A 26,696-nucleotide genomic window follows, 5' to 3' on the forward strand; every position below is an offset into this window, starting at 1 on the left:
ATGCCACTGGAAACTGCTTTCCATTCGTAAAAACATCCATCGACTACTACGCTTTGTTTTCTGACTCTGAGCCAATTTTGGATCCAACCTGCCACATTCCCCTGTATCCCATGGACTTTCATTTTACTGACCAGAGTGCCATGTGGGATCTTGTCAAATGCCTTATTAAAATCCATGTAGACCACATCCACTGCACTGCCTTCATCAATCCTCCTTGTTACTTCCTCAAAAAACACAATCAAGTTAGTAAGACATGACCTTCCCTTAACAAATCCATGCTGACTGTCCCTGATTAATCCATGCCTTTCTAAGTGGCAGTTTATCCTGTCCCTCAGAATTGATTCTAATAATTTACCCAACACCGAAGTCAGACTGACCAGCCTATAATTATTTGAGCTATCCCTCGCACCCTTTTTTAAAACATGGCATAACATTCGCAGACCCCCAATCCTCTGGCACCTTGCCCGTATCCTGTGAGGATTTGAAGACGATCCTCAGCGCATCCACTATTTCCTCCCTGGCTTCCTTTAACAACCTGGAATGCAATCTATCCGGCCCTGGAGATTTATCCACTTTCAAGGATATCAGCCCCTCTAGTACTTCCTCTCTCATTATGCTTATCATATCTAATATTTCACACTCTTCCTCTTTTACTACAGTGTCTGTATCATCCCTCTCCTTTGTGAAGACAGAGACAAAAAACTCATTAAATACTCTGCTCACATCTTCTACATCCACACATAGGCCCTATGCGTTCCTTAGTTATCCTCTTGTTCTTAATGTACTGATAAATATCTTTGCGTTTTCCTTGATTTTATCTGTCAATAATTTTTCATCTTTGCTTTTCTAATTTCCTTTTTTACTTCACCTCTGCACTTTCTACACTCCGCTAGGCTTTCTAAAGTATTAAGTTCTTTGTGATCGTCATAAGCTTTCTTTTTTTGCTTTAACTAACCCTGTAAGCTTCTAGATAACCAGGGAGTTCTAGATTTAGCAGTACTACCTTTTATCTTTGTGGGGACATGCCTACACTGTACTTATAGTAAATCACTTTTGAATGCTTCCCACTGGTTTACCATTGATTTTCTTTCAAGTAGCTGTATCCAGTCCACTTTTGCCAGATCACCAGTCAGTTTCGTAAAATTTGCCTTCCCGCAATTTAGAACTTTTACTCCTGTTTTATCTTTTCCATGATTATGCTAAAACTTACTGTATTATGGTCACTATCTCCAAAATGGTTACCCATTGTTACTTCATCCACTTGCAGGTGTCAATAGCTGCCTATAAAGATCCCATTGCAAAATAAGTCAAGAGTTACATTGGCTAGTACAGACAATGCTGTTCGCCGGTGAAAGTGGGCTACAGGTCTTCAGGCAGTTCACAACATATTTCACCAAAAGGCTCAGAGTGAAAACACAGCTTGCAGAGGCATTGATGTTCAGGAAATCCTAAGATCTTCTTGGTCTGTAGATTTGAGTGAATGCTTATGAGCACATGTGGAAGTCATACCTTCTCTGATGCCTCACTTTAAATGCCTTCAATCTAGTCTCTTCCTCTTCATCCTTTTCCTCCTCATAGCATAATAGAGCAATTCTCATCAGGAAATTCATGTCCCCAGTTCCAGGATAAAATAGGGATACGATCATAGGTTTAGTTAGGGAATTACATATACATGAACACAAGAATTAGCAGCAGGAGTAGGCCACTCAGCCCCACGAGCCTGCTCCGCCATTCAACAAGATCATGGCTGATCGGATTGTAACCTCAACTCCACATTCCCCCCTACCCCCGATAACCTTTCACCCCCTTGCTTATCAAGAATCTATCTACCTCTGCCTTAAAAATAGTTAAAGTCTGCTTCCACTGCCTTTTGAGGAAGAGTTCCAAAGACTCATGACCTTCTGAGAGACAAAAATTTCTCATTTGTCTTAGATGGATGACCCCTTATTCTAGATTCTCTCACAAGAGGAAACATCCTTTCCACATCCACCCTGTCAAGACCCCTCAGGATCTTATATGTTTCAATCAAGTCGCCTCTTACTCTTCTAAACTCCAGTGGATACAAGCCTAGCCTATCCAACCTTTCCTCATAAGACAACCTGCCCATTCCAGGTATTAGTCTAGTCAACCTTCTCTGAACTGCTTCCATTGCATTTACAACCTACAACTGAAGCATAACCTCCCTACTTTTGTATTCAATTCCTCTCGCAATAAACAATAACATTCTATTAGCTTTCCTAATAACTTGCTGTACCTGCATACTAATCTTTTGTGATTCATGCATGAAGACACCTAGATCTCTCTGCATCTCTCACCATTTAGATAATATGCTTTTTTTAAATTCTTCCTGCCAAAATGGACAATTTCACATTTTCCCACATTATACTTCATTTGCCAAATCTTTGCCCACTCATTTAACCTACTCACTCCCTTTGTAGCCTCCTTATGTCCTCTTCACATCTTACTTTCCTACCTATCTTTGTGTCATCAGCAAATTTAGCAACCATACCTTCAGTCCCTTCATTCAAGTCATTTATATAAATTGTAAAAAGTTGAGGCCCCAGCACTGATTCCTGTGGCACATCACTCATTATATCTTGCCAACCAGAAAATGACTAATTTATGCCTACTTTGTTTCTATTAGCTAGCCAATCTTTTATCCATGCCAATATGTTAAACCCCCTTACACCATGAGCTTTTATTTTCTGCAATAACCTTTGATGTAGCACCTGATCAAATACCTTCTGGAAATCTAAGTACAGTAAATCCACTGGTTCCCCTTGATCCACAGCACGTTACTTCTTTGAAGAACTCCAATAAATTGGTCAGACATGATTTCCCTTTCACAAAATCATGTTGACTGCCTGTTTACCTTGAATTTTTCTAAGTGTCCTGCTATAACGTCTTTAATAATAGCTTCTAACATTTTCCCTATGACAGATGCTAAGTTAACTGGTCTGTAGTTGCCTGCTTTCTGTCTCCCTTCCTTTTTGAATCAAGGAGTTACATTCGCTATTTTCCAATCTAATGGAACGTTCCCCGAATCTAGGGAATGTTGGAAAATTAAAACCAACGCATCAACTATCTCACTCACCACTTCTTTTAAGACCCTAGGTTGAAGTCCATTAGGACCCGTGGACTAGTCAGCCCGCAGCACCAACAATTTGCTCAGTACCACTTCCCTGGTGATTGTAATTTTCTTGAGTAACTCCCTCTGTTCCATTCCCTGATTTACAACTATTTCTGGAATGTTACTTGTATCCTCTGTTGTGAAAACCGAAGCAAAATACCTGTTCAATTCATCTTTCATCTTCTTATTTTACATTATTAATTCTCCGGACTCACTTTCTATAGGACCAACTTTACTCTTTTCTTTTTTAAATATCCATAGAAACTTTTACTATCTGCTTTTATATTTCTAGCTAGCTTTCTCTCATCCTCTAATTTTTCCCTCCTCATTAATATTTTAGTCATTCTTTGCTGTTTTTTATATTCTCATAGAATCATAGAGTTATACAGCACAGAAACAGGCCCTTCAGCCCATCGTGTCCATGCTGGCCATCAAGCACCTATCTATTCTAATCCCATTTTCCAGCACTTGGCCCATAGCCTTGTATGCTATGGCATTTCAAGTGCTCATCTAAATACTACTTAAATGTTGTGAGGGTTCCTGCCTCTACCAACTCTTCAGGCAGTGTGTTCCCTCTGGGTGAAAAACATTTTCCACAAATCCCCTCTAAACTTCCTGCTCCTTACCTTAAATCTATGCCCCCTGGTTATTAACACCTCCGCTAAGGGAAAAAGTTTCTTCCTATCTACCCCCCTCATAATTTTGTTTACCTCAATCAGGTTGCCCCCTCAGCCTTCTCTGCTCTACGGAAAACAACCCTAGCCTATCCAGTCACTTGTCTTAGCTGAAATGCTCCAGCCCAGACAACATCCTGGTGAATCTCCTCTGCACCCTCTCCAGTGCAATCACATCCTTCCTATAGTGTGGCGACCAGAACTGTACACAGTACTCCAGCTGTGGCCGAACTAGTGTTTTATACAGCTCCATCAGAACCTCCCTGCTCTTATATTCTATGTCTGGGCTAATAAAGGCAAGTATCCCATTTGCCTTCCTAACCACATTATCTACCTGTGCTGCTGCCTTCAGTGATCTATGGACAAGTACACCAAGGTCCCTCTAACCCTCTGTACTTCCTAGGGTCCTACCATCCATTGTATATTCCCTTGCCTTGTTAGTCCTCCCAAAATGCATCACCTCACACTTCTCAGGATTAAATTCCATTTGCCAATGCTCTGCCCATTTTACTAGTCCATCTATATCATCCTGTAATCGAAGGCTTTCCTCCTCACTGTCTACGACACCACCAATTTTCGTGTCGTCTGCAAACTTACTGATCATACCTCCTATATTCACATCTAAATCATTAATGTACACGACAAACAGCAAGGTTCCCAGCACCGATCCCTGCGGTGCACCACTGATCACAGGCTTCCAATTGCAAAAATAACCCTCGACCATCACCCTCTGCCTCCTGCCACTAAGCCAATTTTGGATCCAATTTGCCAAATTGCCCTGGATCCCAAGGGATCTTACCTTCTTAATCAATCTCCCTGCGGACCTTATCAAAAGCCTTACTGAAGTCCATGTATTCTGTACAATCTTTTGACCTGCTACTCATCTTTGCACAATTATATGCTTTTTCTTTAAGTTTGATCTATCTTTAACTTTTTTAGTTAACCACAGATGGTGAATCCTCCCCTTGGATTTTTCTTTCTTGTTGAAATGTATTTGTTCTGTGTATTCTGAAATATCCCTTAAATGTCTGACACTGCATCTCTATTGACCTATCCCATAACCTAATTTGCCAGTTCACTTTAGCTAGCTCTGCTTTCATGCCCTCATAATTACCCTTATTTAAGTTTTAATTACTAGTCTTAGACCCACTCTTCTCTCCCTCAAACTGAATGTAAAATTCAATCATATTATGATCACTGCTGCCTTGGGACACCTTCACTACTATGAGGTCATTAATTAATCCTATCTCGTTGCACAATACCAGGTCTAGTATAACCTACTCTCTGGTTGGCTCCAGAACGTGCTATTCTAAGAAACTATCCCGAAAACATTCTATGAACTCATCTGGGCTACCTTTGCCCATCTGATTTTTACAATCTATATGTAGGTTAAAATCCCTCATGATTATCACCGTACCTTTCTGACAAGCTCCCATTATTTCTTCCTTTATATCCCATCCTACTGTGTGGTTACTGTTAGGGGGCCTGTACACCACTCCCATTAGTGACCTCTTGCCTTTCTCATCTCTACTCAAACCGCTTCTAAATCCTGGTTTCCTGAACTTAGACCATCCCTCTTTATTATGCTAATACTATCATTAAGTCACAGAGCCACCCCTCCATCTTTTTCTCGCGTCCTGTCCTTCCTAAATGTCATATACCCTTCAATATTCATATCCCAATCTATGTCATCCTGCAGCCATATCTCTGGAATAGCTCTCAGATTGGACTTATATATTTCTATTTGCACTATCAGTTCATCTGTTTTCTTTCGAATGCTATGTGCATTCAGATAGAGCCTTTAGGTTTGTCCTTTTATTATTTTGTAACCTCTCGCCTTATCTGATTTACTCTTAGATTTGTACTCTCTGTTCCTCCCTGTCATGGTCTGTTTATCATTTCCCATATTAATACCTTTCTCTCTTGCCTTGTCTCTACTCTTTGATTTACCACATCTTCCCAAATATACTGTACTTGTATTAGATACAGGAATGAAAGGGGTCTGGAAGTCTGTAGCTGCTGTTTGGAACTGAATGTTTGAGGAATGGAGAAGAGTTGACCTCTGAGGAAGCGGATGAAATTAAGTGCTGACCTGTAAGAATACAGATATGATATTACACTATTTTAATACAGAACAAAGAGAGAACAGTTAATGTTAACAATTATGGTTAAACCACGAATAAATTAAAATTTGTTTGACCTGCATTCTGGCAGATCTCAACTTTTAATCATAATGCCACTCCAGGACAACAGCTATAGCTTAGGAAGATGAACAACAGGAAGCAAAGGTTACTGGATATTAACCAGGACATGAGGCCACTATCTTGGGTGTTTGATTGTCTAAAGGTACTAAAACACCCAACAGAAATAACCTCAGCAAAAACTAAACAATGCAAGTTTGTTTTTCAAACAGTATAAAGGACAGATATGAAGAAAAATTCAGTAAGAACTTCAACTAATTTCAAGAATGGCTTTGGATAAGCATTGCTCACGATTCCCAGGAAATTATTTCCACCTAAGTTTTTGGACATAGGACTGCCTGAATGTAGTTTTAAGATTGTTTTGAACCAATAACTAATTGTCAGACATACTGTTGTCTCTCGTATTTCAAATCTGTTACTTAAAACGGACCTTCTAACATATAAGCGACCAACAGCAAATGCTAAGACAAGTAGTAATTTGAATGTGAAATCCGAGAATGGCCATACTCATACAGTAGTAGATGGGATTAATTCATTCATTTTGGATATTTGATCAATGGAACAGTTAGGGGAATATGTATCTCAGCTGGCATGGTGGCAAACCCCTAAAGATTGGATATCTTATGAGACAAGTCGATTCTTCAGGCGAGTTACTGCAGCTCTTTAAATGAAGACTGTGATACAAGGATTGTTTGCTGTGGCCAAAGTCCTGTCTGACACAAATAGTTCATGCAAGAGTTAAAGGAAAGAATGAGAAATTGATACAGGTACAGTTAGAAATGAAAGCACAGGAGAATGAATTCCAATTTAAAGATACAACTGTTGACCAACAAGTCACACTAACTTGTTTAGAAGCATTTAATGTTTCTGTAGAAAGCAACTGCATCAAAACTGAGGATCAGATGTTCAGTATAAAGAAAACATGGGAGGTGTGAACATGACCTGGGAGTTGCAAGATCGTGAAATTTACTGGGACTAGCTCCCCCTGCACTCTGTAAATACACCACTTCCTATATTCAAAGGCAAGAATAAGTGCAGGAGGTTGAGAAGTTAATATCAGCCCTTTGACAGCAGACAAAGGTTATAAAATAGTTAGGTGGCACTTCCTTACTTAGAGACATGGAGTCACAAAAGATTTAGGAAGAAAATGTAGGACTATGTGAACTACTCTATGGAATATTAAAATTAATACTTTGAAGCAATAGCCAAAGTTAAGTGTCAGACATATTACCCAGCTAATTGAAAACAGAAATCTTAAGAGCAAGATAAAAACTAGAAAGTCTAGTTTAAAGAAAAACAGAAAACTATCAGGAGGAGCAAATGATTATCATGTATGTATTTCTGTGTTAACTAAAAATACAGGAGGTTCCTCAGGCTGTGCGATCCCTATATGATGTCTTTCAGAGCCACAATGAGAATCCCTTTTGTGGGTAAATGGATCAGACTTGTGATTGTTGGTTAAACTACTAATAAATAGCTAGTGTTAAATAGCCCACTCCCAGGGAGGAATTTTATGCTATCCCTGCAGTGACTTTGGAGGCAGGATGAACAGGTAATCGGGTGGAATGGTGGTGGGGGAGGACCCGGCCACCTTTACACCTCCACCCAAATTAAGTCCGGGGCGGGAAGGACCATGGACAGCCTTCCTGCCCCACTGCCAATTGAAGCCCTTAAGTGGGAAATTAATGCCCAATTAAAGGTCTCATCCCACCACTGCCGGTATTAGCTCAGCAGCTGGCAGCCCATGTGGGTTGCTTGCCAGATCCGGGGGTTGGGGGGGGGGGGGGGGAGGGGGGGGAAGGGTTGGTACACCTCTTTAAAAGGCACTTAGTGCCTGATCAAGGGCCCCAGCATCAGGAAGGGGGGGGGGGGGCTCATTGAGAGGCAGAACCCCCGACCCTCGCTGCTGACTCCCCTACATGCCCTTTCCCCATGATCCCCACCCCGCGAAACCCCTCCCACCATGACTCATCTGTGGCCTGGGTTCAGCGCCTCTGGTGAGTCCAATACAGGCAGCAGCCACTGCCTTTGCGGTGGCACTGCTCAGTTAAAAAGCTGCCAGCTTCTGATTGGCCGGCAGCTCTCAGCAGGCAGGCTTTCCGTTGCCGGTGTCCTTAATCCGGGGGAAGGACTGCCACTGTCCGCTTAGAGCCTAATTAGCACGTAATGTGGCAGGGCCTTCCACAGAAGAGGTAACATGGGGCTCTCCCCGGTGTATTAGCTGGTGGCTGAGACCTCTGTCATCCAGATAAAATCCTGGCCTCAGTGTCTGAAACTATTTGGAGCTCTGCATTCCAATGCCAGGGCAAAGCCATAATTTAAGCAGAGCTGAGTAAAGGTTACAGCAAAAGTGCTCAATGAACATCAAAACTACTAAAGACAGTGTTATACTGGAATGTATCACTGATCTACAGCAGCAGCACACAACCTGGCCTCCTTAAATGTGGTATGCATATCAGGGATAGTTGGCTGCAGTTCTACTACCCATCTATGTAGTGGAGATAATTAATTGGGGCAGAGTTGTTGAAGTTGTGGAATATAAATTAGAGGGTCAGCCACACCTTTTTGACCCCATTTACAGGTAGCAGTTTTGGTTCCCAATAGATCTTAAAGGGGGCCAGAAGATTTTTAGGACAATAATTCAGTGTAGTTGTTTTCGTTATGATTTTTAGGCAGTAGTCCTTAAAAACAAATTTTATGCCCCTAATTCAAACTTAGAGGCCGAGCGGGCACTGTAGTTGCAGTTTTCCATTTTGGGGTGGGTATGGGGGTACAGGGAGTAAGATCATAGCTTGCAGTTGGGGGAAGATTGGAGGCTAGATCAGAAAGGTTGGGGGAGATCCTAAGGGTTGGGAGGAGATCAGCAGGGTTGGGGTTGTGCGATTGTTGTGGGATGGTGGGGTGTGGGTGAAGTAGGTAAGCTGGATCTAGCAAGACACTTCCCTCTGGATCCAGCAGTTGTAGTCTCCCTTTTTAGCGGCCGGGTTTCCTAAGCCTGGGAAACCTGGCCGACCAAGGTTATCTTCAAAACGATGGTTTAATCTGAGGCACACAACCTCATTATATTTAAATAAACAACCTGCTTCCCGGCTTTGTTAAAATAGGAAGTGGGCGGGTTAGGGTCAGGTTACAGATTTTTAAACATTTTTACATCCCAGTCAACCCAAATCCACTCGTTTTTGAAGATTAAAATTTTCCCCATGTCCCTAAACTGCCTCAAAATAGGTCGCAATTAATTCAGAGAATCTAGCCCACCATCTAACAATATTTTTGTTTGAAGTGTAGTCATTTTGACCTTAAAACTAATCTTTTGTCCATAACTAAGACAACCTGTGATAAATCATCTGCACAATTATTTTTAAGAATGGGATTAATATGAAAAAAGGACATGAAGTTAATTAAATGGTGAAACCAAAAATTGTTTAGCAATTATTATGCCTAATTTCTATTTTCATTTTATTGCGAAGGACACATTACACACTTCAGTAAAAGATTTACATGCAATTGTTTATATTATTGTAGCACAGATTACTACTTTTAGGTGATTATGCTTATACCCAAATAAAACTTGATTCCTCTGCAGAAGTGAGAATCTGGTTCTATTCAGCTTTTTACTGGGGTGGAGCTTCCTTTCACTGTTTTCTTCAGGTGATGATAATTAGGCAAGATCTTCATCAGGAAGTCTAGCTGCAGAGTTTGTGGCTATAAACAGAAAGATTAGATATTAAGTAAATAGGTATTGAGACAAAGGATAACAGCTTTCTAAGTTTCAGGCCATTACATTTCATCCCGGGGATAAGGAACAGCAGAATTAAATTTCAACAAGAACAAAATTCATTAAATTGCTACTGGATGTGAATGTTTATTTCTTTTTGATGCTGGTGGAATTGAGTAATGGAACACTTTTCCACATTTCATCCAGAGTCAGCTGTTTTTTTATTTGTTTCATGGAATGTGGGTAATACTGTTATACAGTATGAGCCAAGTAAGAGTTATCTTGACTGCTCTAACATTGGTGTTGATTCTCTACAGTGAATTCTGCTCTTCCATAATTTTGACCTTCCATTTATAACTACCAAACTTAACACTCCAAACAGTGTGGAAATTTTCTACAATTATATCAAACTGTTCATCAGTGCCAATAAGCTTTCCTGTTTCATAAAAACGCAAGAAGCAGGAGAAGGAATAGGCCATATGCCCTCTCAAGCCTGGTCCACCATTAAAAAAAGATCATGGCTAATCTTCAACTTCAACTCCACTTTCCTGTCCTATTTCCACTTCTGCTTTCTGTACCTGATTTGATGCTGAATTCAGTTATCTAACTGATGCGTCCTGTTTTCGACTCTGCACTGCTCATTAACAGTTCTTCAATCTGATTGGTTAAGAAGACACAGTTGCATGCCCTGTTCACACAGCCCCCAGATGCCCAGCATAGGGCGCTGCACTTTGTGGCGCTTTGGCTGACAGGAACTTGCTGTGCAAAACTCCAAAACTTTCCTTCACTTGAAAGAAGTATCCTTTGATCTGAGGATACGTTAGGCCTTTTAAATAAAGGCCACAGGCATTTTCCTTTATTTAACACATCTACAGTTGTTTTTAACTAAATTGCATTGTACTTTCTAGAAAACTTCAAGGATACCAATGACGATTTTACTTTTAGTAAGAGGAAATAAATGTGACTTGACCAATAACGGTCAGCATTACAATACAGCTGAAGAAGACGAGTCATATAACTGAAGAGAACTGTTACTTTTACAGAGGCCTCAAGGTAAGGAAAGCACTGAGTTTCAAAAGTGTGGATTAGGATTTAAGCTGTTGATAGGTTGAAGTGGGGTGGAAGCCCTGGATGTTAAGGGACTGGAAGTCTCTGTGATGGAGATGATATGGAATCGAAAGGTGATCTAGGGGATGATCTTGATGCAGAGATTGTAAACAGTCTGCTTCTACCTGAGACAGCAGCTGGGGGGAATGGAGTCAATGGCAGAGTATGGAGTTAGTGGCGACAGCCGAAGAAAATGGTTTTGTTCTCTGCAAATCACAGTTCATCCAAGGCTATATGTTGGAAAAGCAGTCCATCAGCATAGCGATGGTGCAGAAGTGGAGTTGAGTGAGCAATGAGAGCGGAGCGAGATCAGGGCAGGATAAAGAGTGGCTGCAGAGCAGGCCCGTGAGCAGCAGCGAGAGTGAGACCGGCGGAAGGATAAAGAGCAACAGCAGAGCAGGCCCGAGACCAGCGGTGATACTGAAAATTGAGTGAGACCAGCAAATGTTGGGGGGTGGGTGATGTAAAGAGCTGGGGGGCTTGGAGTGGACAGACTGCGTTTCAGAAAACAAAGTCAAAGCTTGACGTCACAGCAAGTCAGATAAGTGATTTGATGGTGAGTATTTATTTTTCCCTTCCTCTAAACTAGGGCATTGGTTCAAATGAGGAGCTGGGAAATTAAACATTTTAAACAGGGTAAGTGTAATAGTAAGCAAATTAATAATAAGGATAGTAGTGCAGAGCAAGTCTAGAGGCATTAATTAAAAGTAACAGTTTAAACAAGGTACTATAGATTCTAAAAGATGGAAGAGTTTTTTTTTAGATCATAGATGGGCAGCTGAGCCCTGTTGCTTGCAATTCTTGCACCATGTGGAAACTTCAGGCTTTGGTGGGGGGGGTGGGAGGCACGTGTGTAGGAAGTGTCTCCAGCTGTTTGAGCTCGAGCTCAGGATTTCCAAGCTTATGGGGCAACTGGAGTCACTAAGAAGCAGAGGGAAGCTGATAGTTTCCTGGATCATATGTTCCAGGAGATGGCCACCCTACAGAGAGAAAGCGCAGGCGAGTAGACGGGTGGCCATCCAAAAGAGTAGGAAGAGGCATGAAGTGCAGGAGTCTTCAGGGTGTGTGCCACTCTCAAACCGGTACTCAGCTTTGGAGGCTGGGAGTGACGTTACCTTGAAGGACTGCAGTCCAGACCATGGCACCAGTGGGCAAGGGATTGCACAGGAGGGAAAAGCAAAGAGTAGAAATGCAGTTATCGGAGATCCCATTGTTAGGGGGACAGATAGGCATTTCTGTAACCGTCATCCTGAGTCCCACATGGTGTGTTGTCTCCCTGGTGCCAGGATAAAGGACATCATGGAGAGGGTGCAGAATATCCTGTAGGGGGAAAGGAGTAAGCCAGAGGTTGTGGTACATGTTGGTACCAACGACATTGAGAGGGTATTGAGGTCCTACAGTCAGACTTTCAGGTGCTACGCAGGAAGTTAAAAGTAGGACCTTGAAAGTAGCAGAATAAAAACAGAAAATGCTGAAAATATTCAACAGGTCTGGCAGCATCTGTGGAGAGAGAAACAGAGTTAACGTTTCAGGTTTGTGACCTTTCATCAGAACCAAGAAAAGTTAGAAATGTAATAGGTTTTGAGCAACTGAAGTGGGGGGGGGTGGGGAACAGAGATTAACTAATAAAAGCTTTCATGGTGGAAAGGCAAAGGGACTGGTAACGGGTCAACTTAAGAAACAAAAGATGTGTCTAGAGGAGGTGTGAATGGCAAAATAGCAGCCATCTGAATGCAAAGTAATTCAGAAAGAAACAAGAGGATAAAGCCAAACCAGCAAAAAAAAAACACAAAACAAAATGGGGACAGAGGTTATGATCTAAAATTGTTGAACTCAATGTTGAGTGCCCAGTCGAAAGTTGAGGTGTTGTTCCTCAATCTTGCGTTGAACTTCATTGGAACACTGTAGCAGGCAAAGGACAGAAACGTCAGAGTGGGATCAAGGTGAAGAATTAAAATGACATGTGACTGAACGCTTGGTGTCAGGCCTGCAGACTGAACAGAGCTGTTCTGCAAAGCGGTCACCCAGTCTGCCTTTGGTCTCCTCTACATTGCAGAAGAATGGAGGGCATTCAAAAAAGAGATACTTCAGCTGTAAACTAAGCATATTCCTTTGAAGGGAAAAGGCAGAGCATCCAAAACCAATGGAAATTAAAGTTAAAGTAAAACAGAAAATGCAAGCTTATGACCAATGTCAGGAGCAAGATTCGTCTAATAACCAGGAAGATTATGGAAAGTACAGGAGGGAACTGAAAAGATTAATATGGGAAGGAAAGAGAGATGACGAGAGAAGATTAGCAGGCAGAATTAAATTAAACCCTAAAACATTTTATAAACCTTTGAAGTATGAGGCGCGAGTTGGCTATGATGGAGTGAGAAACGTTACTTAAAGGGATGATGGTGAATAGGCAATGGCATACGTTCAAAGAGCGCATGGATGAACTGCAACAATTGTTTATTCCTGTCTGGCGCAAAACTAAAATGGGAAAGGTCGCCACTCCATGGCTTACAAGGGAAATTAGAGATAGCATTAGATCCAAGGAAGAGGCATACAAATTTGCCAGAAAAAACAACAGAACTGAGGATTGGGAGCAGTTTAGAATTCAGCAAAGGAAGACCAAGGGATTGATTAAGAAGGTGAAAATAGAGTACGAGAGCAAGCTTGCGGGGAATATAAAAACTGACTGTAAAAGTTTCTATAGGCATGTGAAGAGAAAAAGATTAGTGAAGACAAATGTAGGTCCCTTTACAGACAGAAACAGGGGAATTTATTATGGGGAACAAAGAAATGGCTGACCAACTAAATGCATACTTTGGTTCTGTCTTCACAAAGGAAACACAAATATCATACCAGAAATGTTTAGTGAGAGAGAGGAACTGAAGGAAATCAGTATGAGTAGAGAAATGGTGTTGGGGAAATTGATGGGAATAAAGGCCGATAAATCCCCAGGGCCTGATGGTCTGCATCCCAGAGTACTTAAGGAAGTGGCCCTGGAAATAGTGGATGCATTGGTGGTCATCTTCCAAGATTCTGTAGACTCTGGAACAGTTCCTACAGATTGGAGGGTAGCTAATGTAACCCCACTATTTAAAAAGGGAGGTAGAGAGAAAGCAGGGAATTATAGACCAGTCAGCCCGATGTCGGTAGTGGGGAAAATTCTAGAGTCCATTATCAAAGATTTTATAGCAGAGCACTTGGAGAACAGTGGTAGAATCAGACAGAGTCAGCATGAATTTAAGAAAGGGAAATCATGCTTGACAAATCTACTAGAATTCTTCGAGGATGTAACTAGTAGAGTTGATGAGGGGGAGCCAGTGGTTGTGGTTTATTTGGACTTTCAGAAGGCTTTCGACAAAGTCCCACATAAGAGATTAGCGTGTAAAATTAAAGCACATGGGACTGGGGGTAGTGTATTGCGATGGATAGAAAATTAGTTGGCAGACAGGAGACAAAGAGTAGGAATAAGCAAGTCTTTTTCTGAATGGCAGGCAGTGACTAGTGGGGTACTGCAGGGATCGGTGCTAGGACCCCAGCTATTCACAATATATATATATAAATGATTTAGATGAGGGAACTAAATGTAATACCTCCAAATTTGCAGATGACACAAAACTGGGTGGGAGGGTGAGTTGTGAGGAGGATGCAGAGGGGCTTCAGGGTGATTTGGACAAGTTGAGTGAATGGACAAATGCATAGCAGATGCAGTATAATGTGGAAAAATGTGAGGTTATCCACTTTGGTAGCAAAAACAGGAAGGTAAATTATTATCTGAATTATTATAAACTGAGAGAGGGGAATATGTAATGCGACCTGGGTGTTCTTATACACAAGTTGCTGAAGGTAAGCATGCAGGTCCAAAAGGCGGTAGCAAAGGCAAATGGTATGTTGGCCTTCATAGCAATAGGATTCGAGTACAGGAGCAGGGATGTCTTGCTGCAATTATACAGGGCCTTGGTGAGGCCGTATCTGGAATATTGTGTGCAGTTTTTTAGTTTTAGTTTAGAGATACAGCACTGAAACAGGCCCTTCGGCCCACCGAGTCTGTGCCGACCATCAACCACCCATTTATACTAATCCTACACTAATTCCATATTCCTACCACATCCCCACCTGTCTCTATATTTCCCTAACACCTACCTATACTAGGAGCAATTTATAATGGCCAATTTACTTATCAACCTGCAAGACTTTGGCATGTGGGAGGAAACCGCAGCACCCGGAGGAAACCCACGCAGACACAGGGAGAACTTGCAAACTCCACACAGGCAGTACCCAGAATTGAACCCGGGTCGCTGGAGCTGTGAGGCTGCGGTGCTAACCACTGCGCCACTGTGCCGCCCTTATCTGAGGAAGGATGTTCTTGCTATAGAGGGAGTGCAGCGAAGGTTTACCAGACTGATTCCTGCAATGGCGGGACTGACTTATGAGGAGAGATTGAGTCCGTTAGGATTATATTCGCTGGAGTTCAGAAGAGTGAGGGGGGATCTCATAGAAACCTATAGAATTCTAACAGGACTTGACAGGGTAGATACAGGAAGGATGTTCCCGATGGTGGGGGAGTCCAGAACCAGGGGTCATAGTCTAAGGATATGGGGTAAACCGTTCAGGACTGAGATGAGGAGAAATTTCTTCACCCAGAGAGTGGTGAACCTGTGGAATTCGCTACCACGGAAAGCAGTTGAGGCCAAAACATTGAATATTTTCAAGGAGTTAGATATAGCTCTTGGGTTTAAAGGGATCAAAGGACATGGGGTGAAAGCGGGAACAGGTTACTGAGTTGGATGATCAGCCATGATCATAATGAATGGCGGAGCAGCCTCGAAGGGCAGAATGGCCTACTCCTGCTCCTATTTCCTATGTTTCTTTGTTAAGTAAGCGGTTAGCTTGGGAAAAAGTTGGGCCTATTAAGAAGTCAAAGGAAATCTTCATGTAGAGGCGGTGGACATGACTAAACTATTAAGTGAGCACTTTGCATCTGCCTTCACAAAGGAAGCGGATGATGTGAATGTTGCTCTAAAAGAGAGGGAATTTATAGACAGGACTGTATTAGGCAAAAGAGGTACTAAAAAATTATTACTCAAAGTTGGTAAGTCACCTGATCCAGAAAGAGGGCATCCTAGGTTGCCCAAAGGAGCAAAGGTAGAAATAGTGAGACATTGGTAACAATCTTTCAATACTCACTGGATACAGGAGTGGTGGCGGAGGACTGGAGGCTTGCTAATGTTATATCACTATTTACGAAAGCAGAGAGGGAGAAACCAGGAAACTACAAGCCAATCAGCTGAACATCAGTGGTGGGGAAGACATTGGAAAAAATCAGGAAGAAAATAAATTTTCAATTGGAAAGGCATGGGTTAATCAAGGAGAGCCAGTATGGATTTGTTAAAGGCAAATTGCATCTGACTAACTTGATTGAATTCTTTGATGAGCTAACAGAGAAGGTTGATCAATGTAGTGCAGTAGTTGTAGATATGGATTTTTGCAAAGCTTTCGACAAAGTGTCATACAACAGGCTTTTTAAGAAGATGGAAATCAATGGAATTAAAGAGAAATCAGCGGTACGGATACTAAATTGGCTTTGTGACAAGAAGCAAAGGGTGGAGGCGGATGGATGTTTTTCAGACTGAGAGGTAGTTTGCAGTGTTTTCCCCCAAGGGTCAGTTTCGGGTCCGTTACTCTTTTCAATTTTTATGAACAACCTAGACTCAGGTGTGGGGAGCAACGATATAGAGTTTACAGGTGATATGAAACTTGGCAAAGTTAGTGAAAATTATGGATATTTATAGACTCCAGGATGACAGATGTGACGGTGAAATGGCATAGTAGATGGACTTCCTTGTGGACAAGTGTGAATTGATGCACATTAGGAGGACTAATATGAAAAGATAGTATACTAGAAATTGCACAATTTTGAAACGTGTAGATGAGCCAAGAGACCTTGGTGTACATAAATCCTTAAAGATGGCAGAGCAAGTTGGTAAGGTGGTTAAAAGGCATATGGGTTTATAAATAGAGGAATAGAATATAAAAGCAAAGAGATCATGCTCAAACTTTATAAATCACTAGTTTGGCCTAAGCTTGAATAGTGTGGACAATTTTGGGCACCACATGTCAGGAAGGCCTTGAAAGAGGTACACAGGAGGTTTACCAGGATTTTACAAGGGATGAAGGGCTTCAGTTATGAGAGATTGCAAAGGTTAGGACTGCTCTCCTTGGAACAGAGAATGTTAAGACTTGGCCTAATGGAGGTTTTCTAGACGATGAGAGAAAAACTATTCCCTTTGGCGAGTGGGTCAATAACCAGAGGTCACAGATTCAATACCATTGGTAAAAGATCTAGACGGAAGATGAGGAAAAATTTCTTCACTCAATTGTTGGGATCTGGAATGCTATACCTGAAAAGGTGGTGGATGTTCACTCCATAAATAATTTTAAAAGGGAGTCGGATAGGTATTTCAGGATGGAGAACCTTTACGGCACTGAACAAAAGACGGAAATGTAGGACTAAACATGACTGCTCTTTCAAAGAGCCAACATTGGCACAGCAGGCAGAATGTCCACATTCTGAACTGTAAGTTTCTATGATTTTATTCTTCTAGCGCCATTGCAAGTAGAACAGTACACGTGCAATGCAAAAGACACATTTTCCCACATTTTTTAATAGAAATATCTCATATCAGTTTAATTCATCTGATTACTTTTCTTTCTTTAGCAAACCCATGGCATCTGGACAAGTACTTGTAAAGTGTAACATAGGTACAGTAGCCTAATGGTTGTAGTCCTGGATTAGAAACTCAAGAGGCTGGGAATTCAAATTCCACCATTGCAAATTGTGAAATTAAGTTCAATATATCCAGTAATCTGTGGGGAGCACCAAAAATGACTATGAAAGCTACTAAATTGTCATAATAATCCAATTAGTTCAGTTGTCCTTCTGGAAAGGGAACTTGCTAACCTTACCCTGTCTGGTCTACAGATGACTCCAATCCCACACTGTGGCCAATTCAATGCCCTCAGGACAACTAAGGATGAACAATGAGTTACTGTCCTGCCAGTATCGCTCACATCCCCAGAACAAATAAAATTTAAAATTCTAATCCTCATGTTCGAATCCCTCCATGCTTTCACCCCTCCCTATTTCTAAACTCCTCAAACCCTACCACCCTCTGAGATCTCTGCGCTCCTCCAACTGTAGACTCTTTGCATCTCCGATTTCCAGCACCCCACCATTGGCGACTATGTTTTCAGCTGCCGAGGCCCCAGCTGTGTAATTTCCTCCCTAAACCATTCCATATCTCTACTGCCCTCTCACCTCCTCTAAGACGCTCCTTAAAAACTAATTCTTTGACTAAGTTTTTGGCCACCAGTCCTAATATTTCTTTATGTGGATGGGGGCCAAATTTTGTTTTACTACACTTCTGTGAAGTGCCCTGGAATTGTTCTACTAAGTTGAAGACACTATATAAATGCAAGCTGTTATCTTATTACAAAACCTTCCATTGAATTGCCATTCCTCAGCACACAGATCTTACCTGTGGTCGTTCTGACTGAACCCTTCGCATGCAGTCTACCCCGTAGATAACTGTGTTCTCTGGAACAACTTCACAGGAGTTTACTTGACAGCAAGCTCCAATAATGCAGCCACTAGTTAGGATCACATTTCTACCTATAAATGCTGAGACAAAAAAAGTCTGAAATGAATAATAAGTGGTGGCTCAAGAAAACTCTTCAAACAAAATCCCAAATATGCTGTGTAATTGACTTTAATTTACTCAGGAAAAATGTAATCGAGGCAGCAACATCTATCCATATATGATGGGACGCTGTTAAAAATGAAAATAAGTTATTGCTTAAAAATAAATACCTTGAGTGAGAAATTGGGATCGTTTGTGCCCATTATTCAGGCACTACTGAGGAATTATATGCTGTCCCCCGCAGTGGGTTTGGAGGCGAAGACAGCATTTAATCGGGCGGGCAGGCAGGACCCCCCCCACCTTTCCGCCTCCACCGAAATTAAGTCCTGGGCAGGAAGGCCTGTGATCGGCCTTCCCACCCAGCCAATTGAGGCCCTTAAGTGGGCAATTAATGCCCAATTAAAGGCCTCATCCCGACGCCACTGCAATTAGCCGAGCGGCTGGCGGGTCTGTTGCCACACGGGGAGCACGGCAAGAAAAACCATGTGGGTTTCTTGCCCAATCAGGTTGGGGAGGGGGGGCCCTCGTTAAAAGGCATTTAGTGCCTGAATGAGGGACCTGGTATCAGGAAGGAGGGGGCCCACTGAAAGCAACACCCCCAGCCTTGCAGCCAATCCCCGTACAACCCCCTCGTCTGCGGATCCCATCCTGCAAGACCCCTCCCATCCTGACTTACCTGTAGCCTAGATCCAGTGCCGCTCCTCGGCCTCAGGTGGATGCTCTACCGGCAGCAGCCACCGCCTCCGCCTCTGATTGGCCAGCAGCTCTCAGAGAACGGGACTTCTGTCGCTGGGTCCTTGACCCTGTGGAAGGCCTGCCACTGTCCAGTTAAGTACCTAATTTGCACTTGATTTGGCAGGCCTCCCACAGAAGGGGCGACACAGGGTTCTTGCCGGCGCATTAGCTGGGGGGTGAGACCACCGTCGCCCTGATAAAATCTGGGCCTATGTGTGCCCTTAGAACTCCAAAATTGTGCCCATGACGCATGAACACACTTGTGGGTGAAATGTGCCGAATGCCATATTCACCTATGTGGTTACAGCAGTGAATGGCTGCTAGAACTATGCAGAACAAGCAGATCATGGCGAGAGTCAACGTGCAATGCTAGTTTGACACAAGCGGTGCCAGCTTAGAGCTCATGCTCCAGTTAATGCCTTCTCTTAACCTCATTTGAACACTTGTTCAGTAGCAGCAGAAAGGATCGAGAATGAGAGGGCACAGGTTTAAAGTAATTGGTAAAAGCAGAAGCGACATGAGGAAACACTTTCACGCAGTGAATGGTTAAGTTATGGAATGCACTGCCTGCGAGTGTGGTGGAGGCAGGTTCAATTGAAGCATTCAAAAAGAAATAGACTGTTATATGACGAGGAAGAATGTGCCGGATTACAGGAGAAGGCAGGGGAGTGACACTACCAGGAGGTCTTATCTGCCCAAGGTGTTCAGGAAGCAATTCTCCTATCTGAACATCAATAAGGAACAACATGTAAGATATCTGGCTTCAGTAAAGACGTCCTCACTGAAATCAACTTGCTGTAGCCACAACTGCAACTTCAGAGCAGGGCAAGGACCACATTGCCAGTGGCTGTGAAGGTGACTGTGACAATGAACTTTTATGCATCTGGGTCCTTCCAGGCTAGAGCTGGAGATATTTGCCAAATCTCACATAGTTGCATAATGGAGGTCACTGAGGCTCTCTACTTAATGAAAGCTAACTACATATAATTCTCTCTTGCCAGATAGCAACAGGTGGAGTGAACATGTTGTTACGACCAGCTGAGAAAGGGGTCTAGGGGTTCCCTCTCACCCTTTGCCTCGCTTAACTGTAACAGAGTTTAATTTTAAAAACACTGTTTTGTAGCTCCCCCTCAGTGAATCCTTGTTCACTGCTTTCCAATTGTAAGGCAACAAAATCAATTAGACAGGTTTTTATTAGATTTAAAGAAGAAAGGTGAAAGTTTATTAACCTTAAATTCTAATCCAGTTAATGACTACGAATAGGCGACGCGACCACGCTAGTATGCATATGCGATAAACACACACACACAGACAGAAAGAAAATGTAGAAAGAATAAAGGGGAAAAGTGTGATGCAATAGCTGGGTGTATTTACAGTCTTTTTAGTTCAATGTGGAGCCTTTGGTTGCCGGTAAGTCTCGCTGTTTGTTGGGGCCCAGTGCACGCTTTAACTTGTTTCGATGTAGGTGTCTTTTCTCTCTTGAGGTTTAAGTGATTTCCGTGGGTCCGGAGTCTTGTGAGAAAGCAAGAGAGGCTCTCTTGTTCGAGGTTTAGTTGCAATCTGCAGTCTGTCTTCAAACTGTCCTGTGAACACAATTCAAAACTCCAAGTTGGCCAGCAGGTTAGTCATGTGACTAACTGGTTTAACCACTCTTGTGTTTGTGGATGCTCCATCTTAGCAGACACTGGAATGCGAGCTTTCTTACCTTCAATGTCTGGTGATCAAAATTCATTTGGGTTAATTGGACCAGGGAGTACAAAGAACAGGAACAGGCCATTCGGCCCTCCTGTCTGCGCCGATCATGATGCCTGTCTAATCTAAAACCTTCTGCACTTCCGGGGTCCATTTCCTTTTATTCCCATCCTATTCATGTGTTTGTCAAGATGCCTCTTAAACGTCGCTATTGTACCTGCTTTCATCACCTCCCCCGGCAGCAAGTTCCAGGCACTCACCACCCTCTGTGTAAAAAAAAACTTGCCTCGCACATCCCCTCTAAACTTTGCCCCTCGCATCTTAAACCTATGTCCCCTAGTAACAGACTCTTCCACCCTGGGAAAAAGCTTCTGACTATCCACTTTGTCCATGCCACTCGTAACTTTGTAAACCTCTATCAGGTCGCCCCCTCCATCTCCATCATTCCAGTGAAAACAATCCGAGTTTATCCAACCACTCCTCATAGCTAATACCCTCCAGACCAGGCAACATCCTGCTAACCCTCTTCTGTACCCTCTCCAAGGCCTCCACATCCTTCTGGTAGTGTGGCGACCAGAATTGTATGCAATATTCCAAGTGTGGCCTAACTAAGGTTCTGTACAGCTGCTTTATCTCCACAAGCACTGTCTCTTAGTATGCAAATATCCTCCTGCCAAACTTCTGGTGATCTCTTTAAACAAGTCATCGCTTCACTCCAGCAACAGTTTAAAATTAATGGTCATGTGACAAAATTAATATGCCTCATTCTTGGCAGGTGGGGGTCCAGCATGACACCTCCACACCCAGCGGAATGAAATGCGATTTTTTAAAAAGACGATTTCATTAAAAGGGACTAGAGAGAAGATAAGTACGGGAAAACACACATGCATCTCTCTCATCCATTCAGAAATCCTAACAGTTGTTACAGCCTGTCTTTTCTTGGTAGCAGTGCTGCTTTAAATTGCCCTTTCTGGCATCCGAATAAACATGTGGTTTTTGGGCAAGTTTTTCAGTTTGCACATTGCCATGACTGCCTAGGGCGTCTTTGTTCTTGTTGAGGTCTGCAGGGGGAGGGTTAGATTTAATTAGTCCTAAGTGGGAGTTCAACTCATGGGTGTCAACAGTAGGCGGTTCTACTCTGAACTCTCTTTCAGTGCTTTGATGAGTCATGGATGGGCTTTTCACCTCAGGGGATGGTTGGTCCACTTTTCTCCTGACTGTGGGGGGAGAATTCATTGCCAGTCTTCCCTTTGTCCTCTGGGACACTACTGCTTGCAGTTATTTATCTAGATTCTGCTGCGCTGGCACTTCGACTAGGTGAGGCATCACCCTCATTGTTTCCCTGCCTTCTTGAGGACTTTCTTTGTCTCTGCAGGTTCCTGTAAATGCTGTTAACAACTCAGGTGGTGTGCTTCTAGTGTCTGCATTTACATAGGTGGATGTGGGGTCTAATTTCTGAAACATTTTGGGGTTGGCTGACCGGACAGTAGGGCGTTTCATCCGGAGTTCCTCCCGGATTCTGTTAACCTGTCCTATTGGTCCCTTTTTCCCCTTTTCTTTCTAATCTTTTGCCAGCCTTGTGCCTGCCAGTCCCCTTTTGTTCTTGGCAGGGGTCCCTTACAGTTCACCAGCCCTCTGCTGGAGGGTCCTCCCAGCACCGATACAGGACTTAGGGGTGCAAATTTCACTGTAGGTTGGGGTTTCCCCTCAACCTGACACATGTGGCAACTCCTACAGTACTCCACCACATCTTTGTGGAGTTTTGGCCAGTCAAAACTGCTGTCTTATGCGGGCTTTGTTTTTTTGTATACCGACATGTATAGCCACTGTAATCTCATGGGCCATTCTTAATATTCCTCTCTGGTACCTCTGAGCACCACTAACTGGTGAACCACTGTCCACTCCTCACTCTCAGGTCTCCAAGGAGAACTCCACTTCCTCATCAGTATCCCATTCTTTAAATAGTAGCAATCAGGGACTCCCTCTGCTTCAATTACAGACTGGGCAGCCTGTGCTAACTCTGTGTCAGCTCGCTGAGCTTCAGCTAGGGAAGATCCATTTAACTCATTCCCTGCGTCACCTAACTTTCCAAAGTCTCAGACAGACCTCATGCTCATCTGCTTGCAGTGTCCATTCACTTTCCTTTGGGGGCGCTGGTTGGATCATGGCCTGATTCACCAAACATTCAAGGAAACTGCAGGAGACCGTCTCCTGCCACTGCCCTGTCTCTCTGACCTCCTGCGGTCTCTCTTTCTTTACTGGGGAAGCTACTACTTTTGTCCCCACCAGATTATTACCTAGGAGCAGGTCAACCTCGTCCACAGGCAAACTAGGGACAATCCCTACGGTCACCGGTCCTGAAACTAGGTCGCACTCCAAGTGCACCCGGTGTACAGGTACAGGCATACACTGCCCTCCAATACCATTCACCACCATTCTGGTGTTCCCTGCACTCTCTGGGGGAAAAGGCAGGCCTTTTCCCAGTAAAAGGGATCGAGTGGCCCATGTCCTTGAGAATTACTATGGGCTTGCTTGCCCCACTCCAGGGGTATGGGGTTACTCTCCCTTCAGACACAAAACCCTGATAACTTTCAGGAATCCTATTAAAATTTTCCTGCAATTGCAGCAGTAATCTTCCTAGGTCTCACTCTTACTGCAGTTAAAGCCACAGCTTGTTCTGCTGTGCTTTCCATCAGGGCCCCGTCTTTTTCACTGAGCAGGTGTGCCCTGATTAACCCTACAGGTTTCCCTTTTAGTTTCCAGCAGTCAGCTCTTAAATGCCCTGCTTTATTACAATGGAAGCACACAGATCTCCGGATCTCACTCCTACTAACAGCATCTTACTTTTTGGCTGGAGAAGGGCCCCCTGTGACACCTGCTTTTCTTTCCCTCCCAGGACTGTCTGGGCTTCAATCACCTTCCAACCTTTGTCATTTTCGAATTTGTGGGGGTGACTAGAAAAGGTTTTCCCCTGGGGAACCGATTTATAAATGACAGCAAACTCATCAGCCAGGACTGCAGCTTGCTGGGCCCTATGAACCTTCTGTTCCTCTACATGTGGCTTGATGGAGAGTGGCAGAGTATTTAAATTCCACAAGCAAAATTACTTCTCTGAGATTTTCATACCTGGGCTGCACTTTAAGAGCCCTTAGCCACTGGTCAAAAGCCAGCATCCTCATTTCTCTCAAACTCCAGGTAAGTTTGATCAGCTTGCTTCTTGAGGGTTCTAAAATTTTGGCGATAGTACCAGCTCGTATGCCCCGAGGATAGCATTTTTTATCAGTTCATAATTTGAAGAGCTCTCATCTGGCAACATGGAATAAACCTCATGGGCTTTTCTGGTTAGCTTGCTTTGTAGCAGGAGAGTCCAAGCCTCAGCTGGCCACTTTAACTGCCTTGCCAGTTTTTCAAAAGACACGAAGAACTCTTCCACATCTCCCTCATTGAATTCTGGGATCAGTTGGGAAAGTTTTAACAATTCTGTACCCAGCCCTGAATTACGCTCCTCCATATTGGCCATGCTTTCACTGGGGTTATTCTGTCTCCCCCCTAGTTAACTCAAGTCGCCTCAGCTCTCTCTCTGCATTCCTTCTGAAGGTTCTTTCTCCTCTCTCTTTTTCTTCACGTTCCTTCTGGAAAGTTCTTTCTCTCTCTCTCTCCCTGTCTACTAATTCAAGTTTCCTCTCTTCCAATTATACCTTTGCTAGCAATACCATTGGGGTCTACTTCCAACCCTGTTTCTGCTTCTTCAGATTTAAGGGAAAAATGGTTGGCCACTCATCTTAGGAGTTCAGACTTTCTCACCTTGGCACGGATAGCGATCCCACACTGCTCAGCCATTTTTCTCAACTCTTCCACAGACCGTGCTTTTAACTTATCCCAAGTGACTTCACCCTGGCTTCAGTCGCAGACATGTTAGTATTCTAGCACACAACAACAAGAAAACCTGTATTGAAATCCTTTCTCTTTTTGATTGGGATCAATTTAGCTTCCCACTTCCAATTTCTCGTTTGTCTGTGGGTCAAATCCAGAACGCTAGCACCCAAATTTCTGTTTCAGCCAGGTGAGAAAGGGGTCTAAAAATTCCCTCTCAGCCTCTGCCTGGTATAACCGTAACAAGGTTCAATTCTAAAAACACCGTGTTTTTAGCTACCCCTCAGTGAATCCTTGTTCACTGCTTTCCAATTGTAGGGCAACGAAATCAATTACACAAGTTTTCTTAGATCTAAACAAAAAAGGTTTATTCACCTTAAACTCTAATCCGGTTAACGATTATGAATACGCAATGTGACCACGCTAGCATGCATACGTGATAAACACACACAGATAGAGACAGAAAAAGTAGAAAGAATAAAGGGGAAAAGTTTGAGGCAATAGCTGGGTGTATTTACAGTCCTTTAAGTTAAATGTGGAGTCGTTGGTTGCCGGTAAGTCTTGCTGTTTGTTGGGGCCCAGTGCACACTTGAACTTGTTTCGAGATAGGAGTCTTTTCTCTGTTGAGGTTTAAGCGACTTCAGTGGATCCGGAGGTTTGTGAAAAAGCGAGAGAGGCTCTCTTGTTCTAGGTTCAGTTGCAATCTGCAGTCTGTCTTCAAACTATCCTGTGAGCACAATTCAAAACTCCAGGTTGGCCAGCAGGTTAGTCATGTGACTAACTGGTTTAACCACTCTTGCATTTGTGGATTCTCCATCTTAGCAGACACTGGAATGCAAGCTTTCTTACCTTCAATATCTGGTGATCAAAATCCATTTGGGTTAATTGGATCAGGGAGTAGTTGCTTTGTCTCCACAAGCACCTTTTCTTAGTATGCAAATGTCCTCCAGCCAAATGTCTGATGATCACTTTAAACAAGTCATCTCTTCACTCCAGCAACAGTTTAAAATTAATGTTCATGTGACATTCAAAGAGCGCATGGATGAACATCAACAATTGTTTTTTCCTGTCTGGCGCAAAAGTAAAACGGGAAAGGTAGCCAAAACATGGCTTACAAGGGAAATTAGAGATAGCATTAGATCCAAGGAATAGGTATACAAGTTCGCCAGAAAAAACATACCTGAGGATTGGGAGCAGTTTAGAATTCAGCAAAGGAGGACCAAGGGATTGATTAAGAAGGGGAAAATAGAGTACAAGAATAAGCTTGTGGGGAACATAAAAACTGACTGTAAAAGTTTCTATAGGTATGTGAAGAGAAAAAGATTAGTGAAGACAAATGTAGGTCCCTTACAGTCAGAAACAGGGGAATTTATTATGGGGAACAAAGAAATGGCTGACCAACTAAATGCATACTTTGGTTCTGTCTTCACAAAGGAAGACACAAATATCATACCAGAAATGTTGGGGAACACAGGGTTTAGTGAGAGGGAGGAACTGAAGGATATCAGTAGAGAAATGGAGTTGGGGAAATTGATGGGATTGAAGGCCGATAAATCCCCAGGGCCTGATAATCAACATCCCAGAGTACTGAAGGAAGTGGCCCTAGAAATAGTGGATGCATTGGTGGTCATCTTCCAAGATTCTATAGACTCTGGAACAGTTCCTACAGATTGGAGGGTAGCTAATGTAACCCCACTATTTAAAAAGGGAGGTAGAGAGAAAGCAGGGAATTATAGACCAGTCAGCCCGATGTCGGTAGTGGGGAAAATTCTAGAGTCCATTATCAAAGATTTTATAGCAGAGCACTTGGAGAACAGTGGTGGAATCAGACAGAGTCAGCATGAATTTAAGAAAGGGAAATCATGCTTGACAAAT

The 26,696-nt window shown here is 43.0% G+C and overlaps 1 protein-coding gene across 1 annotated transcript in view; it reads right to left on the reverse strand.

The window, feature by feature from the left end:
* Positions 1–9,444: 9,444 nt before the first annotated feature.
* Positions 9,445–26,696, reverse strand: part of dctn6 (dynactin subunit 6) — a 77,261-nt gene continuing 60,009 nt past the window's right edge. Inside the window, exons 6-7 of the mRNA XM_068041850.1 lie at positions 18,360–18,502; positions 9,445–9,707 (exon numbers count right to left, since the gene is read on the reverse strand). Coding sequence (XP_067897951.1) covers positions 9,609–9,707; positions 18,360–18,502 — 242 coding nt within the window. The 3' untranslated portion in view covers positions 9,445–9,608. The remainder of the gene's footprint in view (positions 9,708–18,359; positions 18,503–26,696) is intronic.

Source organism: Heterodontus francisci, chromosome 1 (assembly GCF_036365525.1).
Source record: "Heterodontus francisci isolate sHetFra1 chromosome 1, sHetFra1.hap1, whole genome shotgun sequence".
In the NCBI taxonomy this organism is placed as follows: domain Eukaryota; kingdom Metazoa; phylum Chordata; class Chondrichthyes; order Heterodontiformes; family Heterodontidae; genus Heterodontus; species Heterodontus francisci.